The 14,701-nt window shown below is 36.8% G+C and overlaps 1 protein-coding gene across 9 annotated transcripts in view; it reads right to left on the bottom strand.

Moving 5' to 3' along the window:
- Nucleotides 1–14,701, bottom strand: part of pcdh15a (protocadherin-related 15a) — a 332,115-nt gene that overhangs the window by 59,271 nt on the left and 258,143 nt on the right. For all 9 annotated transcript variants that reach the window (XM_037538811.1, XM_037538812.1, XM_037538818.1 and 6 more), the window contains 2 exons: nucleotides 7,699–7,839; nucleotides 6,466–6,578 (listed from right to left, as the gene is read on the bottom strand). In XM_037538811.1, the coding sequence (XP_037394708.1) occupies nucleotides 6,466–6,578; nucleotides 7,699–7,839 (254 nt within the window). The remainder of the gene's footprint in view (nucleotides 1–6,465; nucleotides 6,579–7,698; nucleotides 7,840–14,701) is intronic.

Raw genomic sequence — 14,701 nt, 5'->3', positions numbered from 1 at the left:
AGCACAAACTAATGTCTAAATATCAATCCCTAAATATGAAAATCTAAAAAAAATACACATTCCTGTCCCATGTTTCCTATTCCAAAAAGAATTAAATTATAACAATATAAAGTTTTTCGCATGGTCTCGTTTGGCTACAGTTGTAGTTTTGTAAATTTAAACTAGAACAAAAAAAAAAATCATTATATAAATAAATATGTTGATCAAACTAAAATCTGATCAGATGTTCAATGTTTTAACTTAAAAAAGTTACAACTTGGTCACAACTTAACGGAATGTAAAACACAGATTATTGATCTATTAGCTCACTGAACTTTAAAGTCAACCAGTTTACTTACTAATTTCATGCTTACATGGTTCTTTGTATGGTGAAATGGTTCTTTTTGGTGTTATATAGAACCATTTTCAGAAAGGTTCTGTCTAAAACAATATACAACACATTCTCTATCATTTTTTCAAATGTGTACTCAAAATATAAAACTACAAAACTGGCTGATCCTTCTTAAACCTGTTTGGGTCAAACGGTCAGAGATGACATACTTTTCTACATCTGTTATCAACTCAGATTTCCTTGATATACAGCACTGTATTTGTGCTCAAAGACATAATGTGACATGATGTAACCTTCCAGGCTTGTATATAAGTTGTAATGTTATAATGGACAGTACTATGATGCATGGCCATAGCAGTAGTTTCAAACACTAATCTGTTTTGGCCCAGGAAAGAGAGGCCATCTGAGAACAGTGAGTGAACAAACAGCCGCAAGTAGTGGAAATTTATAAATGTTTAGAGACAGAAATATCTCCAAATCAAATTACACTGACGCTAATAGGCGCCCAAGAGTATCCGCAGGTTTGATACACTACATCCATAGCCTTGATACACAGCGTTGATTATACTTTACGGCAGGATTAACAAAACACACATAATTGTATACCAATAAAAGCACAACACCAACTACAAAACATTTCTAGTCACTACGTCTAGCGTTTTAGATACTAGGATGTACCCTTCACCATTTTTCCATAAACCAAAGACGGCCATGTAGGCATTCACGGGAATAAGCTTGCTCATAAGTGTTACACAGTAAATAGCCAACAGGAAATGAGATACTGAAACTGCAATTAATTAGTTTGGTCTACTCTATCAATGCCCCTGACAATGGTTTCACTCCTGGCAAGATTTGTTTACCCAGCCCTGTTAGATAGATGTTCAGGCAAGCAAAGTACTGTTGTGCTGTAATTGCGTATTATATATACACATTCAACACTGTTTATACTGTGTAGTTAATTTGCCAATTATTGATAAATACAGGCAGCACGCTTGTTTGCAGACGTGTCTAACAGAAAGCGTGACTGTTGTCTAGTTTGCTATGCTAATGTTATCATGTTCAGCGGCCTGACCAAAGACAGCATCTGCTCAATTTGGCGTTTCAGTTTCATCAATGCACACTCCTTTGTCCTGTCTAAAAAGGAAGTGTCATTATCATTACCCCACACATATAGTACAGTGCACCATGCTTAAATTATAGAGAGCTCTGCCCTTTGAATTACAATCACTATGGAAACTGTTGCTATGCATGGGCATCATCATCTTGAATGTAAGTACTTAACTGTATCAGAGCAGCAGCCCGAATGATCGGGAAAAGAATCATTATCTACTGTTAAAATTGTCATAGAAAAGTATGAAAAGTTCAATCAAGCAGTTCAATTTTAAAGAGCTCATATGTCTGGCTAAATGAAAAACAGTATTTTTTTACCCTCTAAAAATAATAAGAGAGCCCCTTTTTCCCTTAGATATCTGGCTGTGCAGGCTGGTACAGAGTACTTGAGCATGTTATTACATTTTATTTGATTACCTTCTGAACTGAAGTTTGCAGAGGTTAATTTGAGACATGAACAGCTTTTAATAAGTGGAAACACTGATGTAATGAACATGAAATAATTTATGTCCAATCATTAGACAACCCTCATTAAGAAGGCTTAATTACAGTAGAGCACGGTCTGTATGAAATTATGCATATCACACACTTTCAATGCATGAAATGTCATTCGGTCAATATTGAAATACAGTTATCATGAGTTAACTGACAGCTATTAATTAGAAAGCTCTAAAGTGTGTTCTAATTGGAGTTGGAGGACTACTGCTAGCCAGAGAGATCATCATCTTTGTGACTGATATCTTAACACTTTAGTAGAGTCTGACTGATATATCGGTTGGCAGATAATTGGCTAACATTATCAGCATTAAAACTGATAAAATAACATTACATAAAATGCATTTAATCCTAACCCTAACCTAAGCATGAAGATAACATAACACAAAAATCAACAAAAATCTGGTGTCTCCCCTTTAAAAGCACAAAATATTTGGTGGAGATCATTTGAGTGAAGCACCCATTCCAATTTATCAAGACTGATAGCAAATACTAACAATGCATTATTTAATGGCTGTAAAAAGCTTGTCTTATTGTTACTGCTAACATGCCTGCCTCACAGAAAAGAGAAGTTCATGTCTTTATTTTTGGTGTTAAAACACTTGTAAATGCCTGTCATGTCACAATATTCTTACTGTGATAAAGGAAGACTTGTACTGGGTATACTTTTACAGCATTATCAAACATTGAGTGTATTATTTGCCTAAATAAGAGAGTTAAATTGGAGTTTTTTCTTTTCCAAAAGGCTGTTATAAGTACATTCTGAAACTTGTCTGTGCAGTCTTTGCTTTACTAAAACTACTCATTACCTTCATTATTCATGTGCACTGTAGTTTCTGTGCATAATGTGGTTTTTGTGTGCACATGCTAGAAGATGTCACAGCAATTCTGTGATATACCACTAGCTAACAGGTAAAAATCATAGAGTTCACGAATGACCTTGGTGTGCTCAGTGAAATTAAACAGGGATTTTGCATTTTTTTATTTGAAATGCATTCAGCCAAAGAATCCAAGTTCAGTTCATGCCACTGACCAGAAATAAACATGTATTTCAAATCAAAATGATGCCATATTTTCTCAAAATTACATATATTGTTGAAATAAGGACAATCTTGTTACTTTATTACTTTCTCAATAAATAACAGCTCATGGTGTCAATACCTTGACTTTCAAATCAGAAAGTCAAGAAAAGCTATTTCAAAGAAAGGAGTCACAGCCTGAACTTCAAACAGATGGACAAGTACAGGAGCTGAACATGGAGGTTACATTATACTGTTCATAGGTTAATTACAAAGTTGTGGCTGTGTTCTTATACACAGAAACTTTTAATAGATAATGCACTAAATTGGTCACAACTGACAATGCAGATCATCAATAGACTATCAGTAATTAGCACACCTCTTAATAAATCTGTCCTTACACTTAAAAACATCAGTTTGAATTTACATGATTCAAATGTGTCAAGTGGTTGCAAATAAATAAAATGTATTACAAACCCAATTCCAAAGAAGTTGGGACGTTGTGTAAAACATAAATAAAAACAAAATCTGCTGATTTGCAAATCCTTTTCAACCTATATTCAATTGAATACACTACAAAGATATTTAATTTTCAAACGGATAAACTTTTTTGTTTTTTGCAAATATTCATTCATTTTGAATTTGATGCCTGTAACACGTTCCAAAGAAGTTGGGACAGGGGCAACAAAAGACTGGAAAAGTTGAGGAATGCTCAAAAAACACCTGTTTGGAACATTCCACAGGTGAACTGGTTAATTGGAAACAGGTGAGTGTTCAGAGAATCTGGAGAAATCTCCACAAGTAAGCAGCAAAGCAGAAAACCAACACTGAATGCCCATAACCTTCGATCCCTCAGGCGGCGCTGAATTAAAAACCGACATCATTCTGTAACGGATATTACCACATGGGCTCAGGAACACTTCAGAAAACCACTGTCAGTGAACACAGTTCGTCGCTCCATCTACAAGTGCAAGTTAAAACTGCCATGCAAAGCGAAAGCCATACATCAACAACACACTGAAACGCCGCCGGCTTCTCTGGGCCTGAGCTCATCTGAGATGGACTGACACAAAGTGGAAAAATGTCCTGTGGTCTGATGAGTACACATTTCAAATTGTTTTTGGAAATCATGGACATCATGTCCTCTGGGTAAAAGAGGAAAAGGACTGTCCGGATTGTTATCAGCGCAAAGTTCAAAAGCCAGCATCTCTGATGGTATGGGGTGTGTTAGTGCCCATGGCATGGGTAACTTGCACATCTGTGAAGGCACCATTGATGCTGAAAGGTACATACAGGTTTTGGAGCAACATATGCTGCCATCCAAGCAACGTCTTTTTTCAGGGACGTCCCTGCTTATTTCAGCAAGACAATGCCAAGCCACATTCTGCACGTGTTACAACAGCGTGGCTTCATAGTAAAAGTGTGTGGGTACTAGACTGGCCTGCCTGCAGTCCAGACCTGTCTCCCATTGAAAATATGTGCCGCATTATGAAACGCAAAATACGACAACGGAGACCCCGGACTGTTGAACAACTGAAGTTGTACATCAAGCAAGAATGGGAAAGAATTCCACCTACAAATCTTCAGTTCCCAAAAGCTTATTGAGTGTTGTTAAAAGGAAAGGTGATGTAACACAGTGGTAAACATGCCCCTGTCCCAACTTCTTTGGAACGTGTTGCAGGCATCAAATTCAAAATGAGTGAATATTTGCAAAAAGCAATAAAGTTTATCTGTTTGAACATTACATATCTTGTCTTTGTAGTGTATTCAATTGAATATAGGTTGAAAAGGATTTGCAAATCATTGTATTCTGTTTTTATTTATGTTTTACACAACGTCCCACCTTCAGTGGAATTGGGGTTATAACTTAAATGATTCAAATCTTAGCTAATGCATAACCTCTGAGGTACAGGTGAAATGCTCTTTCAGTTTGATTACAGAAACACTTATACAGAGATGAAAGTCACTCCAGCATTTATATAACTATCCTCAACATCACAGCAACAAGCTACATCAGAGAAATCTTTAAAATGATTGTTGCTCTACAGCTGAGAAAAAGAACAGAGAACCAGTGGGACGCTTTCCATTTTCCTTATCACATCTTCCAAAGCATAAATAAAGGCAAACATTAAGTAAACACATGAAGGGCTGCACTTCAGATCAAAATAATATTATACTAAGAAATTAAAGCTTGAAGGTGATTAACATTAACAGACAAAATATGCTTGCAGGCTAAGAGTAAAATCAAATGACATGAACAAAGCAATTTCTCTTTTGAGTCAAGGGCTCTGCTTTGATACAGCTGGATGTCTTTATCACAGATGAGAGCTACTACTGGATCAGACAGTGAGGCTGTGGAGCTAATCAAAATCAGTAATGTCTCGTGACCTCCAGCACTTTTATTACAATCAATACTGCAAGCTCACTGCTCGCATGCCCTAAAACGCTGACCCATCACGCAGCCCAGGCGAGCCACTCTGGATACGCCCGCAAGTCAAACACATTTAATATTTAAAGCAGTCAAAGGAGAAGTTTCATAAACCGCGGGTATGCCCTCTCAGCTTTGTGTGGAAACAATAGAATGCTTCAGAATGCCCTTTCCTAGCTAGTGTCAGCTCTTCTAGTTGCATATTCATACAGAATCCTCATTAAGCACACTGCCATTCAGAGTGTACCCAGGAAAACATGCATTGAATTATTCTGGGACGGAGAAAAAAAAGAAAAATTTTCTTCAAGAACCAGCAATACAGGCAATGAAGAAATCATATATTCAGTTTGCAAATCTTTCAGGTTCAGTGGTAAAATAATCAATATCTGCACAGCAAAAGGGAAATGGGGACTTGTGGGATATTAAATTAATTCCTGCAATCTCCTTTTATTGGTAGGCATCCAAGGAAGCTGAGATAATCGCTTTCACTAGTCTTTCATTTCTACAGTTTCAAATTACTCTAAACGTGGCTCAATAAAAGGTATTATTTAATCGTTTAAATACACGCAGTCTTAAAGGCTACAAGGTATGATCAAATTAAATGTATGTCCAGGCATTTAAACTGAATCATAATGTCTTTGATGATCAATACAGTAGGTTACTTCCAGCGTACAGACATAATTTTCTCAAAAGATTTGGATGCTCTTACGTACTATGGCCCCTGCTACTAAACCAGGCTTGATGCAGCGTTTAGATGACAGCACTGAATGTTTAATTTTTTAAGTTAACTTGGCCTCATTTCATGTTACTGGATGAGTCCTCAGTTTCAAGTCACCAATGCAAACAGAAAAACATTTAAAGTATTCACTCACCATCCAGCGCGTTATAATGTAAGTGTTAATAACTGTTCACTGCAGCAAATATGCCTGTCAGTTACATCTCGGATTAAATGGAATTTAAAGTCTCCGCAGTGAGTGTTAAATACATGGAGCACAGTTGGTATAAATGTGGCAAGTGGACTGAGCTAAAGCAGGAAATGAAAGGTACCATGTTGATGCACTATAGCAGAAAGCCAAACTGACCGGTATTCCTCCTCAGTGAATATGGGGATTCTGGAGGGCTGCAGGACCGTGATCTCCACCAAGGTTGTGTTCATTTTCACTGGCTCACCATCATCATAGGCTATCACTACCAGCTACAACATAATACACACAAGATGACAGCTGTGAACAGGGGTGAAGTGTTGCCTAAACTGTAGTGTGGTAATTACACATAAATTTTCAGGTTTGATACAATTTTTGATTTTTAAAGATGCGATTTGATTTGTGATATTTTACTTTATATTTCTAACTCTTATATTATGATTACAGATTGGTTTAGGTTCAGAAAAACAAAGCAAGAAACTGCAGTGTAATATGTTCTTGTGCAAAATAGTGACTGCAACTGAGTTATAAACAACAGAAAAAATGTTATGTCTCTTATAAAAATGTTTAGAGCATATCTTTATTTAAGCCCCCGTTATTTATTTATTTAAAAGCACAATTAACACCCACGCAAAACCTACACTGAGCCTCACAGCAAGCAATAGCCATTGTTATGTTACTATTTCAGTTTGTACTTTACAAAACTACAAATGAGATACTCTCAAAAAATACTGAAGAATGTATCAGTGATACTGTTTTAAATCTCTATACACTTTTAATACTGTACTGAAATTATTATACATAATAAAACACTTTGAAAAGAGTCACAAACTGTCACAAACAGAATCTGCCATACATGCATTTTGTTCTCCTACAGTCTTCTGCAAAAGTCAGAGACCACCCTACATTACCTAACTACCACCCACACCTTTCAATGAAAATGGCCATTAAGTACAAGTTTTTAATTTTTCAGTAGACAGTTTCTAAGGAGATTAAATTAAATAAACAAAGAAGCTGTTTGCGTTCTCAGGACAATGGACTGCCCACCCTAGAGTTCAGATCTCAACATCACTCTACGTGTTTGGGATTACTGGATTATGAGAAGCAGACAACCAACTTCTAAAACTGAAATTTGTAGATTTTTTTAAAAAAATACTCTCCTAAAAAGAATGGAAGCTGCAATAAAGGCAAAGGATGGACACACAAAAACACTTATTATATTTAGCTGTTGAGGCTTTAATGTAATTTTCTGCAAAGTATATGATTTTTGCTTTTCTCCTGATGCTGAAAAATAAGTAACTTGTTTTAAATAGCTATTAAATAAAGGGTGGTCTCTGACTTTTACACAGCATTATATAGGTGTAACAGGAGTGAGGCACAGTCTAAACTCACTCTGAAGACAGCGCTGGGCTCCTCATTTAGGTTGACTTTGGTCACGACCCTGCCAGAGGTCTCCTGTACATCAAAGATGCTGCCGCTGTAGGGGGATTGCTCCTGGTCCACTCTGTACCGCACCCTGCTGGCTGCTGTTCCCTATGGCCAAAAGCAGCAGTTTACCATAAAAACATATTCAAAAGAAAAATGATTTTTGACACGATAGAACTTTAGTGAGAAACACTGAAATTGCGAAATTGCAAAATAAGCAGGCTGCATCAGGATATTAGATGGATTAGATGTTGAATGTTGCTGTTTGTGTGTCTCTGTATGTATGAGACATGCACAGTTTCTTAGAAAAGCAATAACAGACATAGTTTAAGGAAATATTTTAATAGGTGTGCCTGTAATGCCAAAAAGGATCATATCCTTAACACCAGCTTAGTCCTTGATCAACTCTGCCTATTCAGCTCAAACTGACAAAGCATTTCTAGGAATTATGATAAGCAAGAGTGATATTGTTGGATTTGACAGAAACAAAGAAATAAGAAAAGCTACAGCCATAAATCCTGTCCGAGCCTTAGACTTAACTAGACAGAATTTTTCATGGCTTAAGCAAATTCCTACATATTTGCAGTCATAAGAGTGTTTGGACTTATACAGGCATATTCTGAAAACTAGAGATGAACCAATACAGAATTTCTGGGCTGAAAACAATAATAAATAACTCACACAGAAATATTTGTTGTGGCTGAAACTGATGACAATTTATAAATTTACACAATGAATTAATAAAGTGATGTGCTGTGTACAAAGGTATATGAATACAGAAGTAGAAGTCTTCAAACTTATTGTTTCTAATTATGGTCTCTTATTCAAGTACACTGACTACAATGGAGCAGTCATGGGCTGGAGGTTAGGGAACCAGCCTTGTGACCTGCACAGATGGGCTAAATGTGGAACTGAATTTCCCTGTTGTGGGATTAATAAAGGATAATGTAATAATCATAACAAAAGTTCCCAGTTTATTGAAACAATATATTGTTTGCCATGTGCTTACAGTTAAACATGTTGCTAAAATACTCCACCACAGAGAGCAAATAAGTAAAATAGCTGGAACAACTTGACTAGTGATGGCAAAATACCACCTCTTCTTTTCCAATTCCGACAGTATCAAACCAATATCAATACCAACCCAACACATCTTCTAAGCCACTTATCCCTTTGGGTCATGGAGCCCATCCCAGCAGTCACTGGATGGAAGGCAGGATATGCCCTAGAGATGTCACCAATCCAATGTTTCTTGTTAAAAAATAGGCTTTAAAATGAGCTCTTTAATTGAATTGCTCAATTAAGCCTCCAAAAGTAGACTGTCATGCTCAAACTACTTGAACACTCTACTACCCCACAGGAGGAAATACACAGCTAACAACATCACATAACACACAGGAATGTGAGCTACTTCAGGCCAGATTTGTTACAGGATTAGATTGATATCAGCCAAATACTAATGTCCATCGATACCGATACATTCTCTCTACACATGATGTATCAACACTATAAACAGCAGGCAAACATGTAGCATGTACTGTAACACGGTGCTACTAAATGTAATACAGCTACATGTTTATATATATATATATATATATATATATATAAGATATAACCAACTGGGGAAAGAAAGTAGAAGCACTTCTCTACACAGACTCTGCCATTACACAGAGAGCTTTACATCTGTAAACAGTGAAATCTCAATGATGTGAAAGGTTTATTTGGAATTACACAATTCATATAAATCAAGACTGTTTGAAACGGTTCAGTGCTTCTAACCCTTCTCCACATGCACAAAAACAAAACAGCAAATCAACAATGCAACACCAGCTTGAGTGTGTGGCAGGTTCTCTTTAGTAGCTGGGTTTGACGCTCTCCAACTTTGGCTGACTCTTTCCTGCATCATGTTTTGTAGTTGTCTCAGAGAGCAATGCGTGCTCCAGGGCTTGTTTTAGTCAGTGCGTAACACCTCGCTCCATCGCTAACTCCAGCTCTGGATTTCCTCTCTTTTCTGGCTTCAGTTGCTCCTCCATGAATGTTATGCACTTTGTGTTGCGGTAAACATAAACAAGCATTAAGAGTGCAAAGGAGGGTGTGAGGAGGGGCAGTAAATATGCCACAGTCACAGCTCTGACAGCCAAGAACTGTAAAGTGGAAACAGAAAGAAAAAAAAAGCCAGATGGTGTCTTGGTCTGTGTGTTTAACACCAGGCCTGTGTCTCTCTCTCTCTCTCTCTCTGTCTGTCTTTAGTTGTGTTTGTTTTTTCCTATGTGGAATTTAACATGAAAAGTTGACACTTTGAGTAATGCAAAAGCTTTTGGAGCTTAGAAGAAAAGTAAATAATGCGCAAAGTAGCATTCTGACAACTGAGGAGAGGGTGGATTTGACCTCAGATCACAACCTTGGTCAACGAGTGCTACGGCCCTAATAGCCTGCTTTGGGGAGAGTAACGGAAGACAAAATGACTGGGCATTACTGTACCACTAGCGGTTCCTGCAATCCTGTAAAAATTTCTGCCCTTTAGATAGTTTAGGGATATCCTGAAACATCCCATAATGAGACATCTCACATCAGCTGTGGCTAACCTGTCATTACTGCAACACTTGAGAAAACAGCAGGTGTTGGGATGGCAAAATCACTCAGTCTAATGATTGTAATTAAGGAGACTTTGGCCAGGACCTCAGAGAAAGTCCTATGTCCACACGACACACACGGGGACAAAGACACAGGTTTGTTTTTGTGCAGTATCAGGTACAGTATTTCTCACGTAACTACCAGTGTTGGGTACTGATAACAAATGATATGATTAAAACTGTGATCAGCACACTTTCAAAGGTCACTGGGGAGGGATTCTTCTTGCCACTGAAGTGGTACCCTCAAGGGTACATCTTCAGTACTTTTAGTTAGGGAATATAACTGTACGCTATTCCATTGAAATTGCATTTTTTAAGTTGGATATGACTCCACACAACCTGCCTGAGGTAAAAGGTACAAATATAACACTCTTCCTGTAAGGAAAACTAAATTAAGGTACACATTTGGACCTTATTACTATTACCTCTGAGGGCACATTTACATTGTATGTACCTTGATGAATGAAAAATACACCTGCATAGTATTTTTTTTCTGACAGTGTTATGCAATCTTTCAGATTACTTAAAGACATAATTTAATGTTATTACTTTAGATTTTTTTCTGATTTGACTGCTTTGTTTCTTAACTGATTAATCGTTTTCATACCATCTCAAACCATCTGAAGATCAAGCCTTAATATATAGCCCCTTCCTTCTTCCTTGGGAAGCCACGAGTAGTACTGTTTCCCACTTACCCAAGATGAAGTCAGTCATCCAAGACATGGTTTAGTGTACATGTTTTGCTTTTTTAGCTTAGAGCTCTGAGGCAAACACTGATAAACACTTGGAGTAAATGTTTACCCAGATCTTTTCAATATATATCCCCAAACATTGTGAACTATAAAAATGAATATACTTTTACCATTAAATTAATTTTGGCTGCTAATCCTGAATTTATATACTGAAAAAAAATTTTATAAATAGAAATAACAGAAATCATGAATGTAATGTAATTTCAAAGTGTTTGCATGATGTGTCTGCAGTGGATACAGATGCAGGGTTTGAGCAGGGAATGAATTTGAATTTGCAGAGACGTTTTGGGTGACTACTGACTTCTACTGTTAGGAACATTTGTCTTGTAGCTCTGATTCTAAACTACAGAAGCAAAATTTGGATATGTCTTGGCTGATCCACTATATGGAAAATTCTATTAATCTGTTCTTTTAACCACTTAAAATTGCAGGCTTATTACACACTACAGGTTATTATTGAGCTATTGTTAGGTTATAGAAGGCCTGCTGACCTTTTAAGGGGTTGATATTCGTCAGAGTGAGTGCTATTATGTTTATGTTAATGCTCAGTAAATTAAGAAATAACAATGATTTATGCAAAAAATGCCAAATCTAAAATATAACACTGAAAAATACATGAAGTGCATTACTAACCTTAAACCAGTAAAAAAAAAACCACACAACCATATTGTTAAAATGGCCAACTAAACTGAGGATTCAGGAGGTGGATTGAGAGGTGCATCTCTTGTGGCTTTAAAGCCATTTTACACTAAAAGCAACTGAGTGCCAGGTAATGCCAACAACACTTCACACATCACATCTACTGGGTTCCATTACCCATTTATTACCACTGAAAGTATTCCAAGGTCATCAGCACATGAGCCATTTCACACATTTAAATACAGAAAGTTCTGACAGTCAAGGTGCAGATAGAGAAAGGCCCTACCAGGTACATCATTGGTATTAAAAAACATTTCCTACTCCAACTATGGGATGAAAGCAGTTAAGTGTTTGACATTTTTTTGGCTAGGGTGACAGCCGACAACTGTACTAGCCCAGCATTCTGTTTCTATTCAGAGACTGTAATGATTTATTGCTGGCTGGTACACTGTTTTGTGTGATATCACTGCAATTGCTCCTCACAGAGAAAAAGGTTAATAATTCATCCTCTTTAATTGTTGCTAAATGAAAAGAATTTGAGAAGCTCATGACATGGAGCTCAAAGACAGCGCAATGGCAGAGCAGAGCTTTTACTAGCACATGCCCTTTAGTATTGTTCCCCACAACCTACCGCAATTATCCCATCCACTTCCTCCCATCCAGTCACTGAAAATGTTAAAAGAAACAGAAGTCAACATTGTAATTGGATGCGTCTGAACAGGACCTGAACAGAACACAGCCATGTCATTGCTAACCAGCATCCAGCAACCTTCGGTTCAGGGCCACTCTTCAGAAGCAGGTCTCCAGTGTGAATATCATAAATTCAGCCACGTTATAAATCTGGTCAATTACAAAAGAAAATGTCCATGTGGAGCGATGTCTCCATGGTGATTTTCAGCACAACTTGAAAGATGAACCTGGCACTTGAACGAGGTCAGTCATTCAAGTGCACCAGATATTGAAATAAAAGTAAGCGTGGGTCCTTCTTCTAAATGCAGACATATACAACCATTTCTTTTTCATTTATGTATTTATTTACTGAATTATTTTGACACCAATTGAGCTTCACACTAGGCTAAAAGGATTTTCAGTGGCGAATCTCCATAACTGGCTAAGATTGAGCTTAATCTTTATATGGAAAACTGGTCCATAGAAACATCAACTCAAGCATAATCACAATACACATACATATTAGAGCTGCAAACTACATAGATGTTTAATTATTATTGCAATATGGCTTTTGTAGAACTGCTATATCAGAAGTCTACAATAGGCAATGAGCCATTTAATTAATCCAAAACACTTATTTTTTTCTGTGTTCTTCTAAACCAATCGTAGACTTTCTCGTTGACTTTATAGGTATTGTGATGAATCAAGGCATACACATGGTCCAGCAAATGTAAATACTTTCACTCAAAATAATGATGGCCAGCATTTAATCATGTCACATCTAGGGCTCACCACTGTGTTTTATTAAAGCAATAAGACATGAGAGGCTGTACATCATAATGATTATACTACGGTTAAGGAATGCTGTAAAAATAATTAAAAACAGCCAGAGCATTTTCATAGTCAGAGTTCCATGAGGCAGACCTGCCCACCCCAACCTATAACTGTAAGTATGCTATCTTTTAACACTGCCTTACCAGTAACCTATAATTTGTCTGACTCTGCTCTGTTGCTGCAACAATGATTAGAAGCAACAATATGTCCAGAATATAAGAGCACTTAACAATTTAAAAGGATTATTGTATACACAAAAATAGACCTTCAGCACAGTTTTCAAGTCAGAGACCACCCATAATTTATTTAGTTTCTAGTCAAAATGACCATGAGGTAAAAGTTATTCATTTTAGTGACAGAAAAAAAGCAGAATATACATTTAAGAATGACACAGAACCTGGAGAACTACATTAAAATACCACATTTTTAATATCTAGTGCGTCCAAATAACAGTTATATCTATCTAATGTATCCTATATTGCTTATAGCTTATAGACATCTGCAGTGATATTTTTCCAAAGTTTAGTCTCAGAAGCATCTTTTGTGTCTCACAAGTCAAACCCTAACCCTAATCCCAGACACATTCAATGATGTTAGGGTCTGGACCCTAGGGTCTGTTAGTGGTCAGTCCACTGTTCTGAGAATGCCAGTAGCTTCTTTCTTTGATTTCTTCTCTTTTTTCTTTGATTTTCTTCTGTCAGTAACAGCTACACATTCTTATGGGTCCACCTGTGGATTTTTTCCAGATCTTAAGCAAGAATGGAGCTTGATTTTCTCCTCTCCCTCAAAGATGAAAGATTAAATTTTTTTTTATCTGATGGTGACAGTTTTGGTGGTCGTGGTTGGTTTTGTCAGGTCTTGTGTGCTTGTTAGAAATCCTATTTTCTCTATTTTTCTATTCTCTATTTTTTTTATCTCAGTTGTGGAAACTAATATTTATTTTCTTCGTGCAAGTATATGATCTGATATCTAATCTCCCTTTGCTGAAAAATCAAAAACTTGGAATAACATCTTAATGGCCATTTTGACTGATACTGACACAAAGGGTGGACTTTTACAGTACTATACATCACAAGCTTTCAGAATGCAATACATGTACTTTTCATACATGTGTAAGCTGGTTGGAGAAGCTGAAAATAACACACACACACACACACACACACACACACAGAGCCTCCTTTAAAAAAAATAGTCAGTAATGGCTAATTAATTACTTAGAAATAGAGACAGCAGAGACAGCTGTTAACTGCTATGTTCAAATTAGGATTTGGGGTTTATCTGTCTTCTTTTTTCTCCCATACATAATTTTTGTCATTTATAGTCTGAGATTGTGTTACATGAGAGATAAAGAGACCTGGTTGTGTCAAACACTTTCACAAATTATATTTTTATCTTACAGTAACTGGCCCAAAATGTTACCCAGAATTCTTCTGCCCATCTAAC

This window comes from Pygocentrus nattereri, chromosome 5, assembly GCF_015220715.1.
Source record: "Pygocentrus nattereri isolate fPygNat1 chromosome 5, fPygNat1.pri, whole genome shotgun sequence".
In the NCBI taxonomy this organism is placed as follows: domain Eukaryota; kingdom Metazoa; phylum Chordata; class Actinopteri; order Characiformes; family Serrasalmidae; genus Pygocentrus; species Pygocentrus nattereri.
This window is presented reverse-complemented; position numbering and strand designations above follow the sequence as displayed.